The sequence below is a fragment of the Myodes glareolus genome, chromosome 1 (genome assembly GCF_982192425.1).
Source record: "Myodes glareolus chromosome 1, mMyoGla1.1, whole genome shotgun sequence".
In the NCBI taxonomy this organism is placed as follows: Eukaryota; Metazoa; Chordata; class Mammalia; order Rodentia; family Cricetidae; genus Myodes; species Myodes glareolus.
Genome location: NC_142026.1, coordinates 39,949,445 through 39,973,079, shown reverse-complemented (window position 1 = coordinate 39,973,079; position 23,635 = coordinate 39,949,445). Strand labels below are relative to the sequence as shown.

The 23,635-nt window shown below is 40.2% G+C and overlaps 1 protein-coding gene across 10 annotated transcripts in view; it reads right to left on the bottom strand.

Moving 5' to 3' along the window:
* Pam (peptidylglycine alpha-amidating monooxygenase) overlaps positions 1-23,635 on the bottom strand; it is a 286,594-nt gene that overhangs the window by 47,029 nt on the left and 215,930 nt on the right. For 5 of the 10 annotated variants that reach the window (XM_085696100.2, XM_085696107.2, XM_085696114.2 and 2 more), the window contains exons 13-15: positions 16,906-17,090; positions 14,193-14,264; positions 1,832-2,149 (exon numbers count right to left, since the gene is read on the bottom strand). In XM_085696100.2, coding sequence (XP_085552226.2) covers positions 1,832-2,149; positions 14,193-14,264; positions 16,906-17,090 — 575 coding nt within the window. The remainder of the gene's footprint in view (positions 1-1,831; positions 2,150-14,192; positions 14,265-16,905; positions 17,091-23,635) is intronic. The other 5 variants (XM_085696123.2, XM_085696126.2, XM_085696132.2 and 2 more) reach the window with 1 other exon arrangement.

The window sequence follows — 23,635 nt, the reverse complement described above, 5'->3', positions numbered from 1 at the left end:
TATTAAATTTAGTGACATTTACCCACATTTTACGATGAAGAAAAAACTTCCCGGTTGAGATCTTCAGAAATAACTTCTCCTGAGCACTTCCTCATGACTAGCTCCGAGAATACCAAGTGACACAGCAAAATATGCAATTCCTACTTTCTAAGATTTCGTTCTTAGAAAAACTAAGACTTCAGAAATGCAAAATCTCTTTTAAAAAATGTTATGTGACAGCCTGCATGTATTTATGGGCCCCATGTGTGTGCCTGCTACCTGCAGAGACCATAAGAGGGTATAGGATCCCCCGGAACTAGAGTGACAGGTAATTATATGCCTTCATATATGTGCTCAGAACCAAACCTGGGTGCTCTTCAGGAGTAACGCATGCCCTTAGCCACTCAGACATCTCTCTAGTCCCCGAATGCTGAATTTCCCCCTTATGACGCTAAAAGCGATGGGCATACCTCAAATTCAGAAATGAAAAGGCAAATGATAGACTAACTAACGCAGGCTGCAGTTCTAACATTTATACGTGAACAGAATTGTGTTTCACCAGATGCTTCTGTGTACATATCTGTGCTCTTGGCCTCGAGGTTCAGAGAGACCCTCATGTGTTAGGAGATAGGTAGAGACTCAACAGACTGCGCATCTCGGGCACCCGACTCACAGAAACCATTTCACTTGTTCTTTCATAAAGATACAGAGCTTTTTCCTTAAACAGCTTAGATAATTCTCAAGCAAGACGTGTCCCCAGATCACCTCTGGAGAAACACAGCTTTATTAGAGGAATTTGGAGCCAGTTAGAGCCTCTTAAAATCCGAAGAGTTAAAAGTCTAGCCTCCACTTAACACCTCATACAGACCATTAGGCCAGTCCCAATGGACAATACTTGAAACTTCCATGTGAGCAAAGGCACTGCATGCTAATTTTTTCAATTATAAATAAGAATCAGCTGGGTGTTGAATAATTCATGGCTTCCTGCAGAGCTGAATTTGAAAACATCAAGCTGGCAGCCTGTGCCGTCGAAGCCCACGCATGGACAGCGGCCATGCACGCATATCTCTTACTTTTTATTTTTTTACTTTTTGGAGATTCTCTGCACATGCTTTATTACTTGGATTTCCACATTAGCGAGTCACGTGAAACACAATCAATATCACAGAGGCCACAGCACAATTAAAGACAAAGATGAGGCCTCTACAGATGGCTGGCACAGAAACCTGAAGGGAATAAGGTATTGTTCTCTAATTTGTGGAAGCCAGATCCTGGCTAGAAGGAAAGACAAATCTGATAATTATTGACTTCCTGGAGGTCCCTTCCGAAATATATACTCAATTTTCAATTATGATAGCTGCTGATAACGGAAGAAGAGATCAGTCATAAAATGGTTATATTTTACAAGTAAGTCAGTGGGATGAGAATGTTGAGCGTATTTGACTCTTTTGAGAAGACATTAATTACCTGAGAAGATAGGGTAGGCATGACATACATCGGTATTTATAGGTGAGCTTTTGAAATTTCAATTTCTTCCCAGTGAGCCAAAGGGGAACAAGGTGATTTGTTACTCTGAATTTCACATGCCATTCTTTCCAAAATGACGCAGCTATGGTCCTACTTTGGATTCCCTCACCAAATAAATGTTGAATTTATGCAGTACAGGACCAACACAAAAATCTTTTCCAAACAAATGTGGTATTTGATAGTCCAAATCTGAGTCATACTTGTTCCAATTAAGGCCTTTTTATTGGTGAGTTTTACTACCTCTCCATTTTTATTCCCTTCAGATTTTGCTAATGTGGATTGCAGTGTTTCACATTTTAGTGCTTCACAGAAACCCGGAACGCACCTCCTGAGTGTTCTGGTTCCCAGAGACCTTCACCAGCCTGCTGTGAAGAGAAAGCTCTGCTCTCAGCTGGCCTCAGAGTTGACTCTAGTCTGTGGAATTTGTGGATTCTGTCTCTGACTAGAATAGCGTTACCCCTCTCCTCACGCTCTGCACCCTCTCTGGCATCAGGTCGACCCAGGTCCTTTTTCTGGACTATGTTCGCAATCTCAGCTAGCGGGTCTGAACCGGAGTCTGCCTTCTCTGCAGGGTTATGTCTGTGCACATGAACCACACCTTCCCTCTCTCCTAGCAGCTTGGAAAGCAGTGAATAGAAATCACCTGTGGGGAAAAAAAGAGAGAAACAGGCAGAGTGTTTACAAGACAGAGTTACAAAACCTGGTTCTTTAGAAACATCATTTCCTGATTGCGACATTGGCTGAGAAGCAAGCGTGTTTTCAGACTTTCATAGAGAAGGGATGAACGGATGGAGGGATGGAGGGATGGAAGAGACAGAGGAGGGAACAGAGAGGAGAGGGAACTCAAACACTGGTACTATAGTTTACATTTCATTCGTATACCATCTTCTCCCTGCTATTACACACACACTGTGACCATCGACATATTAGTAGAAACGAAACAAAATAACTCACACGGGGTTGCATGGCGTGTTTCAATCACTGGCTTTTCATAGAATAGTTTAACTGATATGGAAATTAAGAATTTAGGAATCCATCAGATTTCAAAAACAAAAATAGCCACCACTGTGTTAAAGAGAGCTTTCATCACAACCAAACAAGTTAAGTTTGTCTTAAAAATCTGCTAAAGCATAAGCTACAAGGAATCAAATACTTATAGCTAGTATGAGGAGATCCAATTACTCCTCTAAAGCAGTAAGTGGAGCAGCTCTAGAATAATTATTATTTTTTTTTGATATAAGAATCCTTTAAAAGCAGTTGGAAACAAAGAAAATAAAAGAAAAAAACCCTGAAAATCATTAGCTGAATCATCACTAAGTGTCTTTGTTATATTAAAGAATGAACATGGGTAGGATTTTATGAAAACAGGCCATGCATAAATTGTGGTTAGGTACAATATCAAAAGAAAGCCCATATAGTATCTTAATTATCATCATATCATCATTTACATGAACAAACCCATTACATCTGCTATGTGAATGGAAAATACACATGTGGTCTCCCGGCAACCTCCTAGGTTTTCCTGTTCTCGACCTACTCTACAGGTTGGCTGCTAGGAAACCATGATTATGATTCTGATTGCCTACATTTAACTGCATCTATAACACCACTGGATAACATTTATAAGCCTTTTTTTTTTCAGGGCCATGTGAAGTCAAAAAGTCATAAATGGTTTGCTGTAAGCCACTGAAGAATATAATCTTAAGACATTTGTGAAAGGGGATACAAAGTCTTTCCAAATTTACACTAACACACTTGTCAGAGTTACAAATAATCTTGGCTTAGCAATTTAAAGTAGGCTTGAAATTGTTGCTGATGAAATTGGCTTATCCTTGGCGAAATTTTCAATCAGAAAAAAATTCCTAACTAATAGAGCAATCTCTTCAAAATAAACAAAACAAATCATGACTTAACCAAATGGGTTAGGTTACAGTCACACTCTGTCTTCCAGAAGAAAGTTCATCCACTTCAGCTAAATTCTTCTCTCATCATGCTTGAGTAATGAAATATTTCCACAGAAAATAAAATACAATGTTATTTCGAGAAGAGGTGAAGCACATAATTTCAAAGTTAAATCAATGTTATCAGGTTAATACGAAAGGAGAAACACAGACTGAACACTTTGCCTAGCCCGTCAGCTTCATCAAAGTTGAAAGGTGGTCGTAAGATACCACATGCGGAACACTCTGGTCCCTTTGAAAAAGTCATTTGAAATCATGTTTAGGTTAGGAAAGTAAAATGTTAAAGCAACACGATAGCCTTGGCTGCACTGGGCTGTGAAAACACAGCTCCCGAGACCACTAGATGGCTGTCTCACTATCTCCCAATTTCTTTAATGCAGGAAGCAGACATGTCAACCGTTCTCTTCCTTTCTCTTTCTCGCTCTCTCTCCTGGACGCTCACCGACAGATAGGATCTTGAGTTGGTAGCTGTTTTTCTTAAGCACATTAAGATCTGTGGAACTCTGTCTGATGAGATATGAGACTGGGCAGGACATGAACAGGAGAGGTTGCCTGGGAAAGATTTTCTCCTATTGTGTAAACTGTTTCGACTCTGCAGATGCTCTCCTTTGCTGTGCGGGAGCTGTTCAATCTCACATAACCCCAATTGTCAGTTCCTGCTCTTCTCTAGCTGCTGGAGTCCTTTGCAGAATTTCCCTGTCTATATTTATACATTGAAGAGTTTTGCTCCAGCTTTCCTATGTCATTTTCAGAATTTCTTATTTTCCATTAGGGTCTTTGATCCACTTTCAATTGAACTGGGTTACCGATAAGGATCTAATTGAATTCCTCTACATCCTGGCATCCAGCTTTCCCAACAACACTTGTTGAAGATGCTCCAATGCACGTTTTTGACATCTTTGTGTCAAAAGGTGGCTGTTTAAGAGGGCATAGGGCTGAGGAGATGGAAGGAAAGAGAGTATTGAGGGGAAGGTTGAGTAAAAATAAGGCTACATGAAAAGGCTATATGGAAACCCACTATTCTATGAACTAATTTAGAAACGTATTTTTAAAGGAGTTTGAACTGAGATAGCATGCATGAATGGATAGTGCTGCTCCCAGAAGTCAAAGAGTATTAAACAAAAATTCCAGAACCAGGCACGAGACACCTCCCCATGAGCTCTTTGTCAGGGAGGCTCTTAGAGCTCCCAAAGCAATAAAGGCTCTTGTTCATGGTTACCCAACAGAACTAGATGCAAAGACCCTAAGATACCATTCACTTCTGTTACGCGACATAGAGAAAACAAGCTGGCACTGAGCTGGAGACGTCTCTGTGGGCTAGCTTTCATAGTGCTAGGACTTCCTCTCAGGCAGTGGGATCAGGTGGAGTTGGTGATGTGAACCTAGGACCCCTAGCTGGAAGGCAGTGGTAAGGTGGCTGGCTCAGAAGGAGGTGATAAGCTGGCTGCTGGGGGAGCAAGGATACTTCCGCACACACAGATCACTCATGCTCTCAGTGGGCAGTGGTTAGTGTAGAGACCCATCACCGGTACAAAATTCTTGATAACTGGCTGCTCAGTGTTCCCCATACATCATGTGCATCATTTGCTCCATGGTTCAAAGGTCATTACAGAAGAGGCCGAAGACAGAATCTGAGAGCCAGAAAATGGGAAGGGCAGCTGTGAAATGCTGTCCTGTGTCCTGACTACTGCCCTCACGAACGCAGAGCAGCTGGGGCTACTAGAAAAGACTGGACCCTAGCATTCCATCATGGATGGAGGACTCATGGTGGTCAACCTGTAGATGAACTATTGGCAAGTACAGGCATGGGAGAGGAGGAGATCATTTCCTTCATTGGACATGGTTAGCCATGTCCCAGCTAATAACACCACACCTGTGATCATTTAACAACCCCAATTAGACTCAGTGGCTCTTTAATAAACATGAATAAAGGGGTGAGGGGTGTTGCTGGGAAGAAGGGGTCCAGAGAAAGTGAGAGGGCATAAATTGGAGTAAACATGTTAAAGCAGATTATATGCATGTATATAATGTCAAAGGATAAATAAAAAAAATTCAAAAATTATAGGTGACTGGCTTTGCTGTTGGGTTATTTCTGAGTCTTCTATTCCATTGGTTCACATGTCTTTAAAGTCCACAAATTCTTCATAGCTTCATAGGAAGCTACACCTAATTAGGTGTACTGGATGGCCAGTCCTACCTGTCCTTCCTTCACATCTTAATCTTTTCTACCTATATCTTCTCTTTGTCTCTCTGAAGGCTTCAGTGCTCACGGTGGATGGACTGGGTGAGGCTCTGATTCTGATGCAGGATGCTGAACGCATAAAAAGGCTGCATCTGCTGCTGTCTGGTGATGGATGGAGCCACACCCCCTTAGAGCCTTCTGGAGTATATAACACAGACTGTTATCCCTCACAGTTTGACATCTTTCCACTTAGAAGTTCCGACACATGCATGTGCTCATATGCATGCGCCCCCTACACAATTTACAAAAAAATCTTTAAAAAATTCCTGCATTCTGATATGTTTTCCTTTAATGCCCCCTTTCAGATATCGGAAACTTCACATGTCTAAAAGTAAATTATTTCTCTGCTTTACAATTTTATATTTTTTTCATAATTATGCTCTTATTCCAAAACACTGAATTCTCTCTTCTCTCTCAAGTGACCACTAAGTCCAAATTATAGTGATTAGGAGTGATTTTTGCTTGCTGACCACAGTACTCATTAGAGATTCCCAACATCCTCTGGTTATCAGGCCGAGGGAAAGGTTGCTCCCTTTTCTCCCAGCAGACCCCAATTCTGGTCTGAACGTGAAACCTATCATGAGATGATGACATCTCTCCCCCTCTGCTGACTGGCTTGTGTCAGAGAGCCCACCTCCTCAGAGCCCTCTGGGTTATAGTCCAGACAGCTTCCTCTAGCCTCCTGTGCATTTCTGAGTGGCTTTCTCCAGTTCTACTCGGAGACTCTCTACTAAAATAACATGTAATTTATTTCCAAAACTGGGATACTTTGGGTAAGGCAGAGTATTTTATTAATATTTATGCTAGGAAAAATGTGGCTGATCCTAGAAAGGGGTTCGCTACCCTATCTGTGGCTGACAGATCACAGTCATTCCAGTGGCTTCCAGCCCACGTAGAATGGCAATAGTAGCCACTCTGTTTTAGGCAAGCACGACCTCATAACCTTGCTGACTCCTCATGTAGTTTAACATATCTCAACTCTGTAACATAGTCGCTATTATTTCCCTGCTTTCTTGCCCAGCTGGTAGGAAGTTAAGCAGGGACTCTAAGCACATAGTCTTACTGAGATCCATTCCACTGAGGTTTGGATACACTGTGGTTCCTAAGTATTTGCAGGCCAACAATTATTCCTTTTTCTTAATTATTAACAGGGTGAAAATTTAATCAGATTACTGCATACTATCTCAGAATTCTATAGGAAGAAGTCCATTCACAGATACGTATTCATTCAGAGGGTGGGCTAAATAAAGCTCTTTTTAAAACACAGCTACATTTCCTTGGGCATTTGTTAGAGTAACACAGCTGACAAACCCACCTTCTAAGCTGTTCCCTGCACTGGTTCTGGGATCCTTTCTCTTCTGACAAATTTACTTCCAACCTGACAATCTACATTGTTTTTCTTTTAAATGATCTTCCCTCCTGGTTCAGGAGCCAGGTTTACTTTTGGAAGAAACAACTTTCTCTTTGTTTCAACTGGTTCACAGTCTAACACTAGGAGCTCGTAAGCTAATTGGGGCACGTTCACAGCAGTCATTTTGTCAGATGAACTGAAGGCTACTGACCGGTTTCTCTGTTGTGGAACAGGAGAGGAGCGCTTTGTTTACCTCATCACTTCTACCTACTGCTGCCAACATAACCTGTCCTGCACTATCCAATCCTCCACAATGTGCTAAAATGATTTTACACATTTCAAGCATCTCTGGGAATGCAGAAATTATGATATGAATGTCAATAGCGAAGAAACTTCTTTTCTCATCCACTCCTAGTGTTCAGTGCAGTCCCTATCACGGGGGTGTCCAATAAATGGTTCTAGGGTTTGACGAAAGTAGCTTGTGTAAGATGTTGCCTTTGCTTCTGTGTCAGCAGAGACAACTTTCTTTTCTTTTTTGCCTTGATAATGCTATCCTGCAGAGAGATGCCATTTGTTTCTCCAACATCCACTAACACTTTGATTCTTATGAAAGGCACAGGCAGGTCTCTGATGTAATTGGACGGAGACAGTTTGATACCTGAAAAGCCCAATTAGAGTAGCGGCTGGGGAGCTGAGGAAGCAGGAGTGCACAGTCCACGGATGCAAACAACAACTAAACTTGGAATTTCTAGCAGTGTGAGCTTGCATTAACCACCTACTGGAACAATGAGGGTTTTCCTACTTGGTGGGAACCGTCTGCTATTCCTTGCTCCCTGAGAGGAATTTCCCTTGATTACGTCCGAGAACATGATGAGAATACAGTAAAATAAATGCAAACATACACTGGAAAAAAACCATGAAGACTGAGCCATGAGGCTACATGTGGTGGTTCATACCTGTCATCCCAGAACTCAGCAGGCACAGGCTGAGAGATTACAACTCTAGGTTAGCATGGGCTATATAACATTTTAGGCCAGCTCGGGGTAGAGAATAATATTATCTCAAAAAATAAAAAAAAAGAGGGAAAAATGAGAAAAAAATAGAAGAGAAAAATTTCTGTGAAGCTACTTTTAAATAAAGATAATTGGATTAAAAAACACAATTGCCTTTAACTGACAGAAACTGTAAAATCTGAGCTGTGGCAGACAGTTCACCTTAAAATTAATGGCCAGCTACAAGGGCTGGAGAGATGTTTCAGCAGTTACCAAGACAGGCTGCTCTTGCAGGGGATCCAGGTTCAAGTCTCAGCACCCACACGGCAGCTCCCAACCATCTGTAACTCCAGTTTTAGGGGAGTCAATACCTTCTGTCCTTTGTGGATACTGCACACACGTGGCACACTTACACCTGTGTAGGCAAAATAGCCTTACACATTAGAGTAAATAAGTAAAAATTTGACAATTTAAAATGACTAAGAACCTCTTAGTAATTTTCTAGGATATAAACAGTCATTGATCACAGCAGTCACTGGTGCTGACTGTACACAGCAGAGTGCTCCCATTACTGCCCAGCCTGTGCTTTCCATGGTACACAGAGAGGAAATATGTAGTTCATTGGCAGGTTAAGCACTGACAAGATATGGCAGGTTACCACAGTAATAACATGTAACAAACCAATTTTAACATGTAAGATTACTGATGAACAAAAATGATGTGTGGAATGGAAGCAAAGTATTTTTTTTTAAAAACAATCTAATACTTGGCTTTACGATTCTGTCGGAACTGACTTTCTCTATTGGTCAAATTAAATTTGGTTTGTTGACTGAACTCACAATATTTACTCGCCAGCCTTAAAGTAATGAACATGAGATCACATGAAGCCCAGCTCAAGACTCACAGATGAAATGAATCTTATTACAGGAGAATAGGAGATAGGTGAGAAGTATCTAATAGGAATAAGAATAGGCTTTTGCAATTGCCATGCAGACCGATCTACATGGGAAGTACAGCCGTGTGATAAATGATCACTCACATTTTGTTATTAGGGAACCAATTCTAAACAGCATCCATTCAGCTTCCTAGAGGCTTGGGGGTATTTAGAATTGTGTTTGATAGATGAGTTCAATAAATAAAGACTTGTGAGTAACTCATAAATCACAACAAACTGATAAATTTTAGCAAATGAGACCATATACAAGAACTATAGAGTATTTAAAACTGGGCTAAGTGATATTGAGGGTCCTTGGAATCAGCTAAGAAGAGAGTATTAAAATCACGTGTACTTTGGAAGGAGATCAGATGAATGTCTCATTCTGAACACGACAAAGAATTATACATTTCAGCTACTACATCCGAGTGTGTCTCACACCTACAGTTTACCTACCAGACCTTAGCTGAGGAAGCTTTGTTGGTCTACCTGGTACGGCTTTCACTTGCCACCCGGTTCCCTGATTTTGCTTATTTGATAAAACATGTCAATGAAAATTCATTTTCTGTTAGCATAAAACCACTGCGAAATTATTCTGTTTCACAGAAGGTGCTTGATGACCTTTAACTGCCTGGGTTCACGGACTGTTTTCCCTCTACAAATTTCATTTTTGTCCTGTTCTCCCTGCCTTGGGATAATAGCTGCCCGCTCTGACCTTTGCATAGAAAGATTGATTATATGAGGGCACAGAGACTACAGTGAGAAGGGTTTTGAACAAACTGAATAAAACACGTCGATGGGCCTTTCTGCAGCGAAAGAAATGCTGTCCCGAGGAAGAGGCCCAATTCTGAGGATGTGCTGGCACTGGAATTTAAATTCTCAACTCTGTCTTGAGCTGTGGAAAACACTGAACCACACCACTACAAGTGACATAATTTAAGAGCAACATTGTATTCAGAATTTTAAGGATAGCAATACTGGCTTCCAAAACTTCTAAACACACTTGTATAGATTCTCACTTGAAGCAGGTAAGCTTTTGGTTTCTAAATAACATGACAGAAGCATCAGGCTGTCTTTCTGGCCCAGTAAACAAGTGTGAGGTGAAATAAGGAAACTTTGAAAACATATATTCATTTTCTAAATGTGTCAGCTGAGACATGAGGGATCTCCGTGACTGTGTCCTCATCTGCTCTGGAAAACCTCAGCATCACTTCCTTTCAGACAGCTTGCTAGTAATCATTTCCTTCACCCAGAATCACAGTAATTGAATTCACACATATATAAGAGCTCATGTTTAATTTATTGTACTTATTATACATGTAGGCACTAGTTCACTTGTTTACTGGACTTATTAAATACAGGTAATCATTCACTGCTGATTGTACTCATATATGGAGGTAACTCTTCACAATGATTTAGGGGATGGTGATATTTTATCTTTATGCATGGAAACACATTAATTAATTTTTCACATATAAGCTCATATATAGAGAAAGGAGATATTTAAAGATCAATAGCAGTATAACCCAATCATGCCACCATTAAAAATAATTGTTACAGGTTGGGTATGTACCTTAGTAGCTAATACTTGCTTAACATTACCTGGGTTTGAGTCTCAGTATTGGAAAAAAGTCAACCTTGCCAACAGTTTTTATTATACTAGGGAATATGAAAGATATAATAGTTTTAAAAAGAGAATATAAATGATAAATAATGGTCTAATATAAATATTTTTCCACATAACGTATATGTATATGAATGCACACATATTTAAAATATATATACACATATATATGTATAATATATTTCACATACAGGATTTTCTTTGTGCTAACAACCTCTTGTTTATTTATAGTTTGTATAGTTATCTTCTTTCCTGAATAGTGTCTTAAAGCTCAAAGCAACCATTATTTAAGAAGCCCTGCAGACTCATGGAACACCTTGTTAAAATGTTTTCAGTTGCTGTATTATCTAGGACAACTGGACAGATAAATCTCTTATGTAGAAGTGTTATGTAGTTGTTTGAGCAATGACACCATCTGAGACAGAGTCTGAGATCGGCTTGCAAAGGATCCTGTAGAAGGCCAGTGTGCCAAGAGTAAGCACAGAGGCCACGCCACATGGCTTCACGTGACTCATATGTCAACTGATTTTCAGTCAAGATTAATGTTCTTGGAGCTAACAGCTAGATTTTTTAGTGGTAAGAATTTCAAAGAAAAGAAAGAACTGATGAAGCCATGTTAAAAGAATAGTTGAGTTTAATTGTATTTTTTTTGTCCATATTGGAGACACATTCTGATTGACTAGTCTAAACGAGCGGCAAGCTCCAGGGGTCCCCCATCTCCACCCTGTTAAAGCTGGGGTTACTAATGCATGCCACCACATCTACTTTTATGTGGGTGCTGGGATTCAAATTCAGATCTTCAAGTTTGTATGGCAAGAATTTTACAAACTGAGTCACCTATCCAGCCCCTGTAGCTACATCTTTTATTTCAGTCGATAGAATATGAACATTCCTCATGCACTTTTATGATCTTAGTAAAGTTTATCCTTTTAAAAAGATATGATATTAATTATATTTCTTGTATTTTCTCTACCTAATGTTATTCCAATGAACGAATGCTTCATACATATTTCCTATACGGAGGTTTGCAGATAGATAGCGTATTAGTACTTTATGTGTATGCACATACACATATATATATGTGTAGAACTACCTAAATTATTTGCAGAACAACCTGTACCCGGTGATCAGTACAAATCCTTCCTTCACATACAGGTTCCTGATGTTATTTTCTTGTTTAACAACTGTACTACTCTTTACCACAGTTTGAGATTTTCTGTGGAGTTAATACAGATATTATCTGTTGGTTTGTGGCTGGCACTACACAAATAATTTAGGTTTATCTTTTATTGAAGGTAAAATCATTCAAGAGTTAATATAATTTGGAGGAAAACATTGGGAACGATTTGAGTCAGAACAGCAAACAAAATAAAATCCTGGGTTAAGTTTAAGGGCTTGCTTTAAAAATTATGACACATGGGGTAATTTATTTGAATAATTGCAGTCCTCCGACTAGCTATTTGGTCAGCATGACTTCCTAGGGAGTGAAATACATAGATATTTTGTGCAAATAAACGTCTCTTTGAAGAATAGGCTGTTCTCTCAGTAATGAGTAGATCCATCCTATGCATTGGAAAGAAATAGATTGACCTCATTAATATATCAGATAACCTGTATGAATGTGCAGAGCCTTGTGTCTCTACTTAATCCTTAGCTGATGTCCTCCAGTGGCCAGTGGGCTTACACAGAGACGGCCGTGGCCACTGGCATGGCTTTGCGAGTTACTACTTCACAGAATGTTGGGGGATGATAGATACAGCCATTCCAACATGGGAGCACTAGGGCTTATTTTCCAAAACTGAGGCAGAAGAATATTTCTTTCCAACTTATATTATTTTCCATACAGTATTTTTCTTTTTTAACTATAAGTAGAAGAAAATAGAGCTCCAGGACAGGCCCCCAAAGCTACGCAGAGAAAGAAACCTGACCTCAAAAAAAAAAAAACAACCAAAAAACAAAACAACAAAACCCAAAACCAAAACAACAACAACAACAACCCAAAGTAAGAATGATTTGCTCATAAGGTTTTTAGGTTTTTAACCTTGACCAACCAACTAAACTAACGCGGACAGGAAATGATAGTCCGGCCTTAGTTTACGCCATCTACAAACGGCGCTCTCATTCAACACTGCCACACATACATTAGCAGTAGTGAAGGAACTTTAAGATTGCACAAATTAGTTCAAAGACATGAATTCAAACTGTGTCCAATGCCGAAATAATTATTTGTAAATCTGGGCAAGTTTCAGCATAGTAACTCTCAGCTCTGTTTATAATGCCTGTAATCAGGCTGCGACTCTTGAGTCCCTAACAAATGTATCAACAAGACTGATAAATTTAGTTGTTTTAAGTTACACCCACAGGATTGTAGTGCAAAAATCATCTCCCTAGTTTAGATATAACACAAACACAGAAATGCCTGAAGCTAAGCTGTATTTTAAAATGCTCTACTTTAATAAGGTGGCTTTTTTTACATATATATGTGTGTGGTGTGTATGCATTTATGTGTGTTTGTATTTGTACGGGTGCACGAGTATGTGTGCCTGTGTGTGTGTGTGTGTGTGTGTGTGTGTAGGTCAGAGACTGATGTACATTTTTTCAACTGATTTCTACTCTATTTTCCTGAGGCAGGTTATTTTGCTGAACCAAAAGCTCACCCATTTGGCTAGCCTAGCTAGTCAGCATGCCCTGGGGAATCCCTTGTCTTGGTTTTCCAAGCTCTGAGATTACAGATGGACCACCATGGCAGCCTGCCTTTTATGTGAGATCTGAGCTCTGTTTCTGTGACTGCTCGGCAAGAGCTCTTTTCACTGAGCTATCTCCGTGGCCCAAACTTTCACATACTGTCAATAGAAAACATTTATTTCCTTATATTGACAAGTTATTGCATTAATATTAAGCTAATGTTTAAAAGCCTATCATATTTAATCTGAAACGAATAAATTGGAGATTTAGTCTAATACCTAACACAAAGCATTATTTTCTAAACAACTGGCAAGAGACCAAAACTCTGGAGAGTGCTTTCTCATTGTCAGCACATGTAGTTTATGACATCATAGCTAAAACAGTCCTACTGCAAAGGACACAGGAAAAGTGATGTTTCTTAACTCATGGCAACGTTAACACAAGACCCTGAGTGTATAGCAGCAGTCCTGCCCTTCTGAGGGCAGAGGAGAGCGACGGAAACAGGCAGGTTTAGTTCTCAATTTCTTTTCGCTTTAAAGGCAAATATAGTTAATAAACATCATAATTTAAATGGAAAAGTTTACTGGATTTCAAAAGCAGCCCAAGGCTTGTTTTCCACGGCTCTATTTGCATGTCTATGAGCTATATTAAAAAGTCACAATAGAAAATAAGCCGAAGCAAAGACAGAGAAGCCTAAGACTAAATCACACTAAAGAATTTTGCTCTTGTGGCTAAGCACAAGCGGCCACTTCCTCATAAATTATGTATCATATAAGAACAGTAATGATATGATTTGAGGTTGATATAGAGACAAACTATTTGATGGCTTCGTAATTTGGCCGCCTATTTGGACAACGAATACTTTCATAGGATAATTACAGAAGTAAGGGTACGTACCCTGCTCCAATACCTCTTCCTCTTCATGCTTTGGCTGCTGGGCTAGACCTGTCTTGTCTTTGTTTTCCGTTTCTGTAAAGAATTAAAGAAGTTGGGCATGAATTATCAGCATATATTACATACTTAATTAGTTTACTGGAATTTGGTCACCAAAACAGTTATATTACTCAGAATCTTGTGTTGATTACATTATCAAGAATCTTTATGTTAGTAATGCGCTCATTCACCATCTTCTGCCACCCCCAACATCATTATCAGTTACCTGGTTTGTTATATTAGCAGACCAACTATTATTTTCTGGTAACATATTAATTACAGAGCATTAAAAATGTTTCAACAAACTACTCATATTTATTTTTTTACATTGACTTTAATAATAATTTAATACACTTCAAGAAAATATAAACTTATAGTCTCTAAATATATTCGCATTTTAATAAATGACCGATTACTAGCTGCTGTGGCATTTTATGGTTGAATTTACAAAACTCCATAAGGTCTCAGCATACTTCATTTGGTGAAAATGACTTTAACTGTGTAAAGATGTATTACATTTGTTTATGCTGTATTTGTTTGACAAGTAAGGAAGTGTGTGTTTAATTATGTAAAGATGTGGTGCATTTGTTTTACTTTGCCTGCCTAAGGCACCTGATTGGTCTAATGAAGAGCGGAATGGCCAATAGCTAGGTACAGAAAGGTTAGGTGGGGCTAAGTGAGAATACATAGGAAGAGAAATCTCTGCTTGAGAGGAAAAAAGAAGAAGATAGTGAAGAGAAAGAGGGGGACACACCCGGGGCCAGAAGCCAGGCAGCCAGCAGCCATCCAGAGCCAAGGAGCAGTGAAAGTAAGATACACAGAAAGAAAGAAAAATACAAAGCCCCAAGGCAAAAGGTAGATGGAAAGAAACAGGTTAATTTAAGTTAAAAGAGCTAGCCAGAAATGAGCCCAAGCTAGGCCAAGCATTCATAACTAATATTAAGTCTCCATGTCTTGATTTGGGAGCTTGCAGTGGCCTAAAAATAAAAGCCTGGTACAGCTTCATGCAGTGAGACCGGGTGTGTGTTTTACAATGTTAAACTAAAGGAATGGCCATCAAGCAGGACCATTGTGCACATGAGCAATAAGCTAAAGCATGAATCTGAGAATCATACTCCAAGAGAAACCACCAGAAACATCAAGAATTATATTTTACTTGAAAAAATGTGTGTTATATCTGCACATTAGACAGATATGGTTGGAAAGGATAAGCATTTTCACTATTCAGGTTATGGTACAGATTATAAATCATGTAAGTCATTTCTGCCTATGGAAGGAATGAGGTACAAGTAACACAGGAATTATATGACGAGAGGTTTATATTGGTGGGATTCGTCACAAAACTAACGGTCTTTTCATCACTGGCTGATATTTGTCGCGTGTGTGTGTGCACTGTGTATATATTCATGTGTGTGCATGTGGACATGAATGTTTCTATTCATCAGTTTGTGGAGGCCATATGTCAACACTGGATGCCTTTCTGAATCACTCTTACTTTTCCAGACACGGTCTTCTACTGAGTCAGGAGTTCCCTGATTTGGTTGGGCTGGAAGGCCAGGAGAGCTTAGGGTCCTCTGTCTCTGCCTTCCTAGTGTGCACAGATGTATACTACTGTGTCTAGCTTTTTATACCAGTGCTGGGGATCTGAACTCAGGGCCCTAGGCTTTCATGGTAAGCACTGCACCAACTGAACCATTTTCCCAGTGACCTGCTTTGAAAGTTTTGATGGAGACATATAAGCGAGTAGAGACTGCATATGAAAGAGAGGCATCTAGGTTGTTTGGGGAGAGTTTGGGGGAGTGGGATGGTTGAAATGGAGAAAGGACGGATATAGGAGCAGGGAAGGATACATCTTAATTGACAAAGCCATTTTGGGGTTGGCAAGAGGATTGGCTCTGGAGGGGTTTCCAGGAGTCCACGGGGATGTCCCCAGCTAGGACCCTGGGCAGTGGAAGAGAGGGTGCCTGAACTGGCCTTGTCCTGTAGTCAGACTGATGACTATCTTGAATATCATCATAGAACCTTTGTCTGGCTATGGATGGAGACAGAGACAGAGACCCACATCGGAGCACCGGACTGAGCTCCCAAGGCCCAGTTGAAAAGAAGAAGGAGGGAGAATATGAACAAGGAAGTAAGGACCACTAGGGGTTGGTCCACACTTTGAGACAGTGTGCCTGAGCTAATGGGAGCTCACCAGCTCTAGCTGGACTGGGACTGAAAGAACATGGGATCAAACTGTACCCTTTGAATGTGGTTGACAATTGGGCCAGACAGAGGGGCCAATGATAATGGTACTGGGATTTGTCTCTACTGCATGTACTGGCTTTTTGGGATCCTATTATATTTGGATGCATACCTTTCTAAGCCTGGATGGAGTGAGGAGGGCCTTGGATTTCCCACAGGGCAGGGTGCCTTGCCCTCTCTTAGGACTGGAGGGAGGTGGGGGGGAGGATGAATGAGGGAGCAGGAGGAAAGTGGGAGGAGGGGAAGAAGTGGGAATTTTGATTGGTATTATTTATAAAGAAATAAAAAAGAGGATAAAAAGAAAGAGAGGGAATATTATATGTGCATAATGATTGGCTAAAATGATTATAGATTCATCATATAATCAAGTGAGACAACAAAGGAAACTATGGAGCACAAGATCACGTGATACACTGTTAAATATCCCACTCACCTTTGTGATGGCCATGCATCATAACCATGTCAGATTTGACAGTAATTGGAATGTTGGCCTCTGCTGGTATAGTTCTGAACATCTCTGGAGCCACATTCTGTGTACAGGTCATGAAGGAAACTGCGTATTTGGCTTCCATGTAATACATAATGTATAGGTTGCACATTTCATCACTCGATGTGCCGCTGTAGGGGAAATAAAGAAGATAGAGCACTAGAAATAGTTCATATAAAACACATCCTTAATGCAGGATAAGTGAAACCAGTAAATCTGCCGACAGTGGACTCATCAGTGAGAAAACTGCATCTGTTTCACAGTCTCAAACACCAAAATCACATGATCAAAAGTGTAATTCCACCTAACAATGGAGTATTGATGTCTGGGTACTCTGTGGACGTCACCCAATATCACAGGTGAAAAGGGTATTTAAAAAGCTCAGAGATGCAGTTTTTCCCCTCCTAAATCCCTTTATTCTTTATTTACCATGCATGTTACAAATCCCAGAAATAAATCACATTTTTAATAAAGTACACTGCTCTAATTATCAACTTTCAGGAAGCTAGGATCATCTGGTATTCTAGTTTATCTCTGTTGCTCTGAAAAAACACTCTGACCAAAAGTAAATTAGGAGAGGATAGGGCGTCAGTCCACTTACAGGTTACAGTCTATCATTAGAGAAAGTCAGGGCAGAAGCTCAAGGAGTAAGTTTAGGCAAAAATGATGGAGGAGCACTATCTGCTGGGTTTCTTACAAGTCCAGGGCCACCAGCCTAGAGCTAGTGCCATCGACAGTGAGCTAAGAACCAAGCCTACATCAACCAAGAATCAAGAAAATTTTCCATGTCAAGAAAATTTTCCAAATGCAAGACACTATACTAATCTGATCTAGGCAGTCCATCAATCAATTGAGACTTCACACTCAGATGACTACAGCTTGTCCAAGTGGATAGTAAAAGCTAAGTAGGACATCTGTAAAGGGTGTTTCAATGAGAATGACGTAGGTTAGATTCCGCTGCAGGCAAGGCTATTTGGAAGTGTTGTGATCGGAAGAACCAGTCCAACAGTGGCGGGATCATTTCCTGCTTTGGGGTCCTGAGTTAGGACAAGGTGAGCAGAATACAGATGCATGCAACCACTTTCTTTCTGCTCTTGACAATAAATGTCACCAGCTGCTTCAATTTCTACCGGCCATTACTTCCATGCAGAGATGGTCTGTAACCCAGAATTGAGAGCTAACAAACCTTTCTTCCTTAAGCTGTTTTTTTATCATCAGGGTATATTATCAAGTTAGCAGACACAAAACTAGGACAGATGGTCAAATTTAAAATACTTCAATAGGAATATCATGTATTATATACAAGTACACTTATTGTCCAGTGTCTAGAAACTTGTTTTGGATTCATTGCCACCTCAAGCATCATAAGCAGACCCCTGATATCTGACCTTGCAACTAGAGCGAAGGAGCAAGAAACGAAAAAGTCCCAGTGTATTCTGCTTAACCTCTTCTAGGGGTGCACGTCTTACCCAGGAAATGCAGGTAATACTGCACAGCTGATAGATAATGCTAAACACGGATGCTCAAAATAACGAAACAGCTATTTCTAAGAAAACTGTTCCAGGTAATAGAAATAACACCCAGTCTTTACAAAGCATGCTTTTTTTCCTCAGTCAACAGAGGCTACCAGGTATTTAAGATTTTCTGTGGAAATTGAGAAGGCTTTGTATCCATGCACTTCAGAAGGCTTGTATAGCAACACAGTGCTGGAAAAAGAACATATCTTTTTGGTTATCAGTGGTAACAATTTTTAGCAAGCCTAATCAAAAACCAGCTCTAAAGTAGACTGTTTGCTCTGGAGATGTTCATCAGTGTTGATTTTTCCAGCACTGTCAGGCGGCAATCAATTCTTTTCCATAGCAACACAGATGACATCAGCAAGAAAAGGGGAAAAAATAAAAGTCTTTCCCAAATAAGATGTGATTCCTGTAAGCTTTGAAAAAGTATGGCCCCTGGGAGACCTCAGGAATTGGCTCTTGCCACGAGGAGAAGCTCTGTTAATGCTTCAGAAATCATTGGGGCTTCTTACTCCAAATCTAAGCTACATCATTTTAACGACCTTTTCGGGGAAAGAAAAGCAAACAGTGAAGTGCAGCAATTCCAAGCAAACACCTGTTCACTGTGCGCTTCTTCATGGCGTCAAGACGCCACCTAAAGTCAGAAAATCACAAGCTCTGAAAGGAACGGGTGGTCCCATACTAAAGGGACATGGAAGAAGGAAACTTTGACTTTTTGCCTGCTTGCCCTCACTCTCTCAGACAAGTTCATCTATGACACTAAGGCATCCCTTGGCTGCTATCAGAACCGATTCTTTGGGGTTCCAAGGATTACTGAAGGTAAGCAGGAACATACAGCCTTGTAGAATGCACAGCTCTCGTATTCTTGGATTTCCCATCAGCAGAACGACATTGTTAGACTAGCTGGATGGCAGCCTATAAGCTTTTGTGATGAATTCTCTTTTAATATACATAGATTCATTCTAGATGTTCTGTTCCTCTAGAGAACTCTGATTAATACAAGACCCATAACCCCTAGTGAAATAGAAATGCTAGTTAAATGCTCCTACCACCCGCAACAAGAAGTCAGAGTAAGATGGACTCAGCACGGAGTTCTATCAGACATTCAAAGGAGACATAATGGCCATACTCCTCAAATTATTCCACAAAATAGAAATGGAAGGAATATTGCTAAATTCTTTTTATGAAGTCACTATTACCCTAATACCAAAACCAAAGAGAGAACAAAAAAGAAAAATATCCCTTATGAGAATAAATGCAAAAATTCTCAAAAAATGCTTGTAAGCCAAATTCTAGAATACATCAAAAAGATTATCCACCATGATCAAGTTGGCTTCATTCCAGAGATGCAGGGCTGGTTTAATACGGGCAAATCAATAAATATCATGCACCACATAAACATACTGAAAGACAAAAATCATAGCCCTTCGTGATAAAAGTCTTAGACTAGGGATGTGTCCTACTTAGAGATGCTTTTCCCAACAAAAGGAAGCGGGGAAGGAAAGGGTTTATTTAGCCCGTACTTTCAAATCATTGTCCACCATTGAAGGAAGTTAAGGCAAGGTCTCCAACAGGACAGGAATCTGGAGGAAGGAGCTGATACAGAGGCCATGGAGGCGAGCTGTTTACTGGCTCGGTTCACATAGTTTGTTAAGCCTACTTTTAGACCTCAGGACCACCACCCACAATGGTCTGGGCCCTCACTCATTTATCACTGATTAAGAAAATCCCCTGTAGGTTTGCCTACATGTCTATTTTATAGAAGCGTTTTCTTAATCGAGGCTTCTTCCTCTCTAATGACTATAGCATCTGTCAATTTGACACAAAACTAACCAGCACAGGATACAAGAGTTATACCCCAACATAATAAATGCAATTTATCTTAAATTCACAGCTAATAATTAACCCTACAAAAAAAGAAATTCAAAGTATTTCCATTAAAATCAGAAACACGGCAAGGTTGTACACTCTCTCCATATTTATTTGTGGTGGTTTGAAAGAAAATGAACCCCAAAGGGAGTGTTACTATCAGGAATTATGGCCTTGCGGAGTAACATGTGGTCTTGTTGGAGGAAGCGTGTTACTGTGGAAGTGGGCTTTGAGGTCTCAGATATCCTCATGATTCTGCCCAGTGTCTCAGTCTACTTCCTGTTACCTGCAAGATGGAGGACTCTCAGTTCCTTCTCCAGCAGCATGTCTGCTTGCACGCTGCCATGTCCCACCATAATCGACTGAACCTCTAAACTGTAAGTGAGCTACCCCAATTAGATGTTTGCCTTTATAAGAGTTTTTGTTGTCAGGGTGTCTTTTCACAGCCATGGAAACCCTAACTAAGACAGAAGTTGGCACCAGGAACTGCTGTGAAAGGCCCGACTATGTGTTTGTTTGGGTGAATGTGGACTTTGGAATTTTGAGTTAAGAAAGCAGCGGAATGTTTTAAATGCTACTTAATGGGCCATATCCATAGAAGGACAAAAGACCGTGGTGCTAAGAGTGATTTGAACTGTGTGGTCTGGCTCCAGAGGTTCCAGAAGAGAAGAATGTTCTCATGCTGTCTAGAAATCGTTCCTGTAAAATCTTGGTGAAGAATGTGACTGCTTTCTGCCCTTGTCTGAAAAGTCTGCCTGGGGCTAAAAAGTGAAGGGTTTTGGATTAACTCCATTGGCAGAAAAAAAAAAAATCTCAAAACAGCCTAATGTAGACTCTGTTTTGTGGTTACTAGTGTCATCTCTGACAAAAAATTATAATGAAAAGCAGCAGTCTGAGCAAACAAAAACACAAAATGTACAGATTGAGAAAAGGGGCATGAGGAAGTAGAATAGAGCTAAATCCTGTGTTCTAGGAGATAAATGGATTAAGAAATGGAATAAACGGAGTGATGATCTCAGGGCAAGATCCCACCCAGCTAAATTTCCAATTTATAAGAAGGAATTAAAGAAAAACTTAGAGTAGGGTGTGGTGGTACAGGCCTTTAATCCCAGCACTCCAGAGGCAGAGGCTGGCACACCTCTGAGTTTAGGGTCAGCCTGTTCTACAGAGCAGGTTCCAGAACAGCCACACTTAGGTAGAGAAGAAGACCATAGAAAACAGCAGAAAAGGGGGACTATGGAATTTGCTGCTGTGTGTAAATATCTCTGAGACCAGGAATGTCTAAGGGGTATCCCTGAATGGAGGCCTTAGAGAAGCCATTTTGTAAAGCTGTGAATTTGAGGCCTGGATTGCCTTGCAGACCTCAAGATGCTGGAGATGGCAGAGCCACGGGATACCTGCCGAGAAAAGCTGCTAACAGGGAGTGGAACCAGCCCAAAGAAAGAAGGGTGTGGAACTCAACAAAACTGATAGGAGTTGGAGATCTCAAGAGCATTTTGACATCAGACATTGAAGATACAGGTTTTGGAGTTTGTCCAGCTGGCTTCCAGTCTTGTGTTGGTCCAGTATTTTCTCACTATGCTTCCTTCCCTAGGTTTTGGAATGGTTATGTCCATCCTGTGCCATTGTATGTTCAAAGTATGGGATCTGCTTTTTGATTTTGATGTTTATAGGTGAGTAAAGTTGATAAGAGTTAAGATTACATGAATCTCAAAAGAGGCTTTGAACTTTTAGACTTTTAAAAATGCTTGGGATTGTGATATACTTAGGGACTGTTGAAGTTGTACTGAATGTATTTTTGCATTATGATATGACTACAAGCCTTTGGGAGGGGGCAGGGAGTAGAATGTGGTGGCTTGAAAGAATGGCTCCCAAAGAAAGTGGCATTATTAGGCAGTATGTCCTTGTGGAGTAGGGTGGTCTTGTCAGAAGAAGTGTGTTATTATGGTGGCCGAGGGGCTGGAGAGTTAAGAACACTGACTGCTCTTCCAGAGGACCTGGATTTAATTCTTAGCACCCACATGGCAGTTCTCAGCAACACATTGAGTAGGTTACATTTAGGAATATATATGTATAGGCATATACATATACACATGCTATAACAAGGAGTGAAAAAAGAGGTCAGAAATCTGAAAGAGAGCAAGGATGGGTAAATGTAAGAGATGAAAAGGAAGGAAAAAATGTAATTATAATCACAAAAATAAAACAAGTAAAAATTAAGAAAATGCGTATGGTTAAGTATTTTTTTAAAAAAATCAATATTTTGTTCTTTACTACTTAATATCATAGCTTATTATTTTAGTAAATTTGTGAAAATAAAATCATGCAGCAATTTCTAACATGAACTATCTTACCGTGTGCCACGTTGAAAAAAAAACTATGCATAAACATGTAAAAGTATACATACATTATACATATGTGCCCACACTGCACACATTATTATTTACAGGGTACACTAATGCAATTAATATTATGCATTCATCTTAGAGACAGACGAGTATGTTCAATCTTTAAACACACGATTCTGTGGGAAGTATTCTTCTACCCACCAATACAGTTAAAAGGAGGTACTGACTCTGGGATGCGAAGATGAGTGGATAAATAATTTATAAACAATGGCTACTATGAGGAAAACTTCATTGGAAAGGCTGAATAAAAAGGGACATGCTTAATTCCTATCTACCACTAACTGGACTTGTAGACTAGGGAACTGAGCTCGCCCTCCTGTGTGACAGGGGGCTCATCACCTGCTATGGCTGGTTAGGAATCAAGCCATCTCAGCAAAGGCACAGCTTGTTAGGTTTATTCCACGATCTTTCACGTTTTTCCTTTTCTCATCAAGCAACAAAAATAAAACAAAACAAACAAAAAAAATCCCTATCTCACTCTGCCTGTTTTCTGTAGTCCCTGAAAATCAAAATTCACTTCACAGCAGACTGACTGCTTTCTGGACACCTGAGGAGGATTCTGACACGGACCACTGTTTCCCACAGAGGTCAACCTACGCAGTTCACCTGCTGATCTGAATAGCTGTTCACATGGAAACGCAGTGGTGGAGGAAGGCTGTGCTTCCTGGCCCTTTAGACACTCTCAAGTGATAATGCACTCTCTGAAATGATGATGTGGGTACCAGCAACATCCCAGCACTGCAGCACTACACTCACATCACAACCCAGTGCCCGGGTGATAATTTCTTCTTTATGCTGGCACACTAAATAGCAGTAGTTCTCTCTCTGATATGCCTTAGTGGGCCTGGAAAGAGTGGGAACCCCAGGAAGTGAATGGTGAAT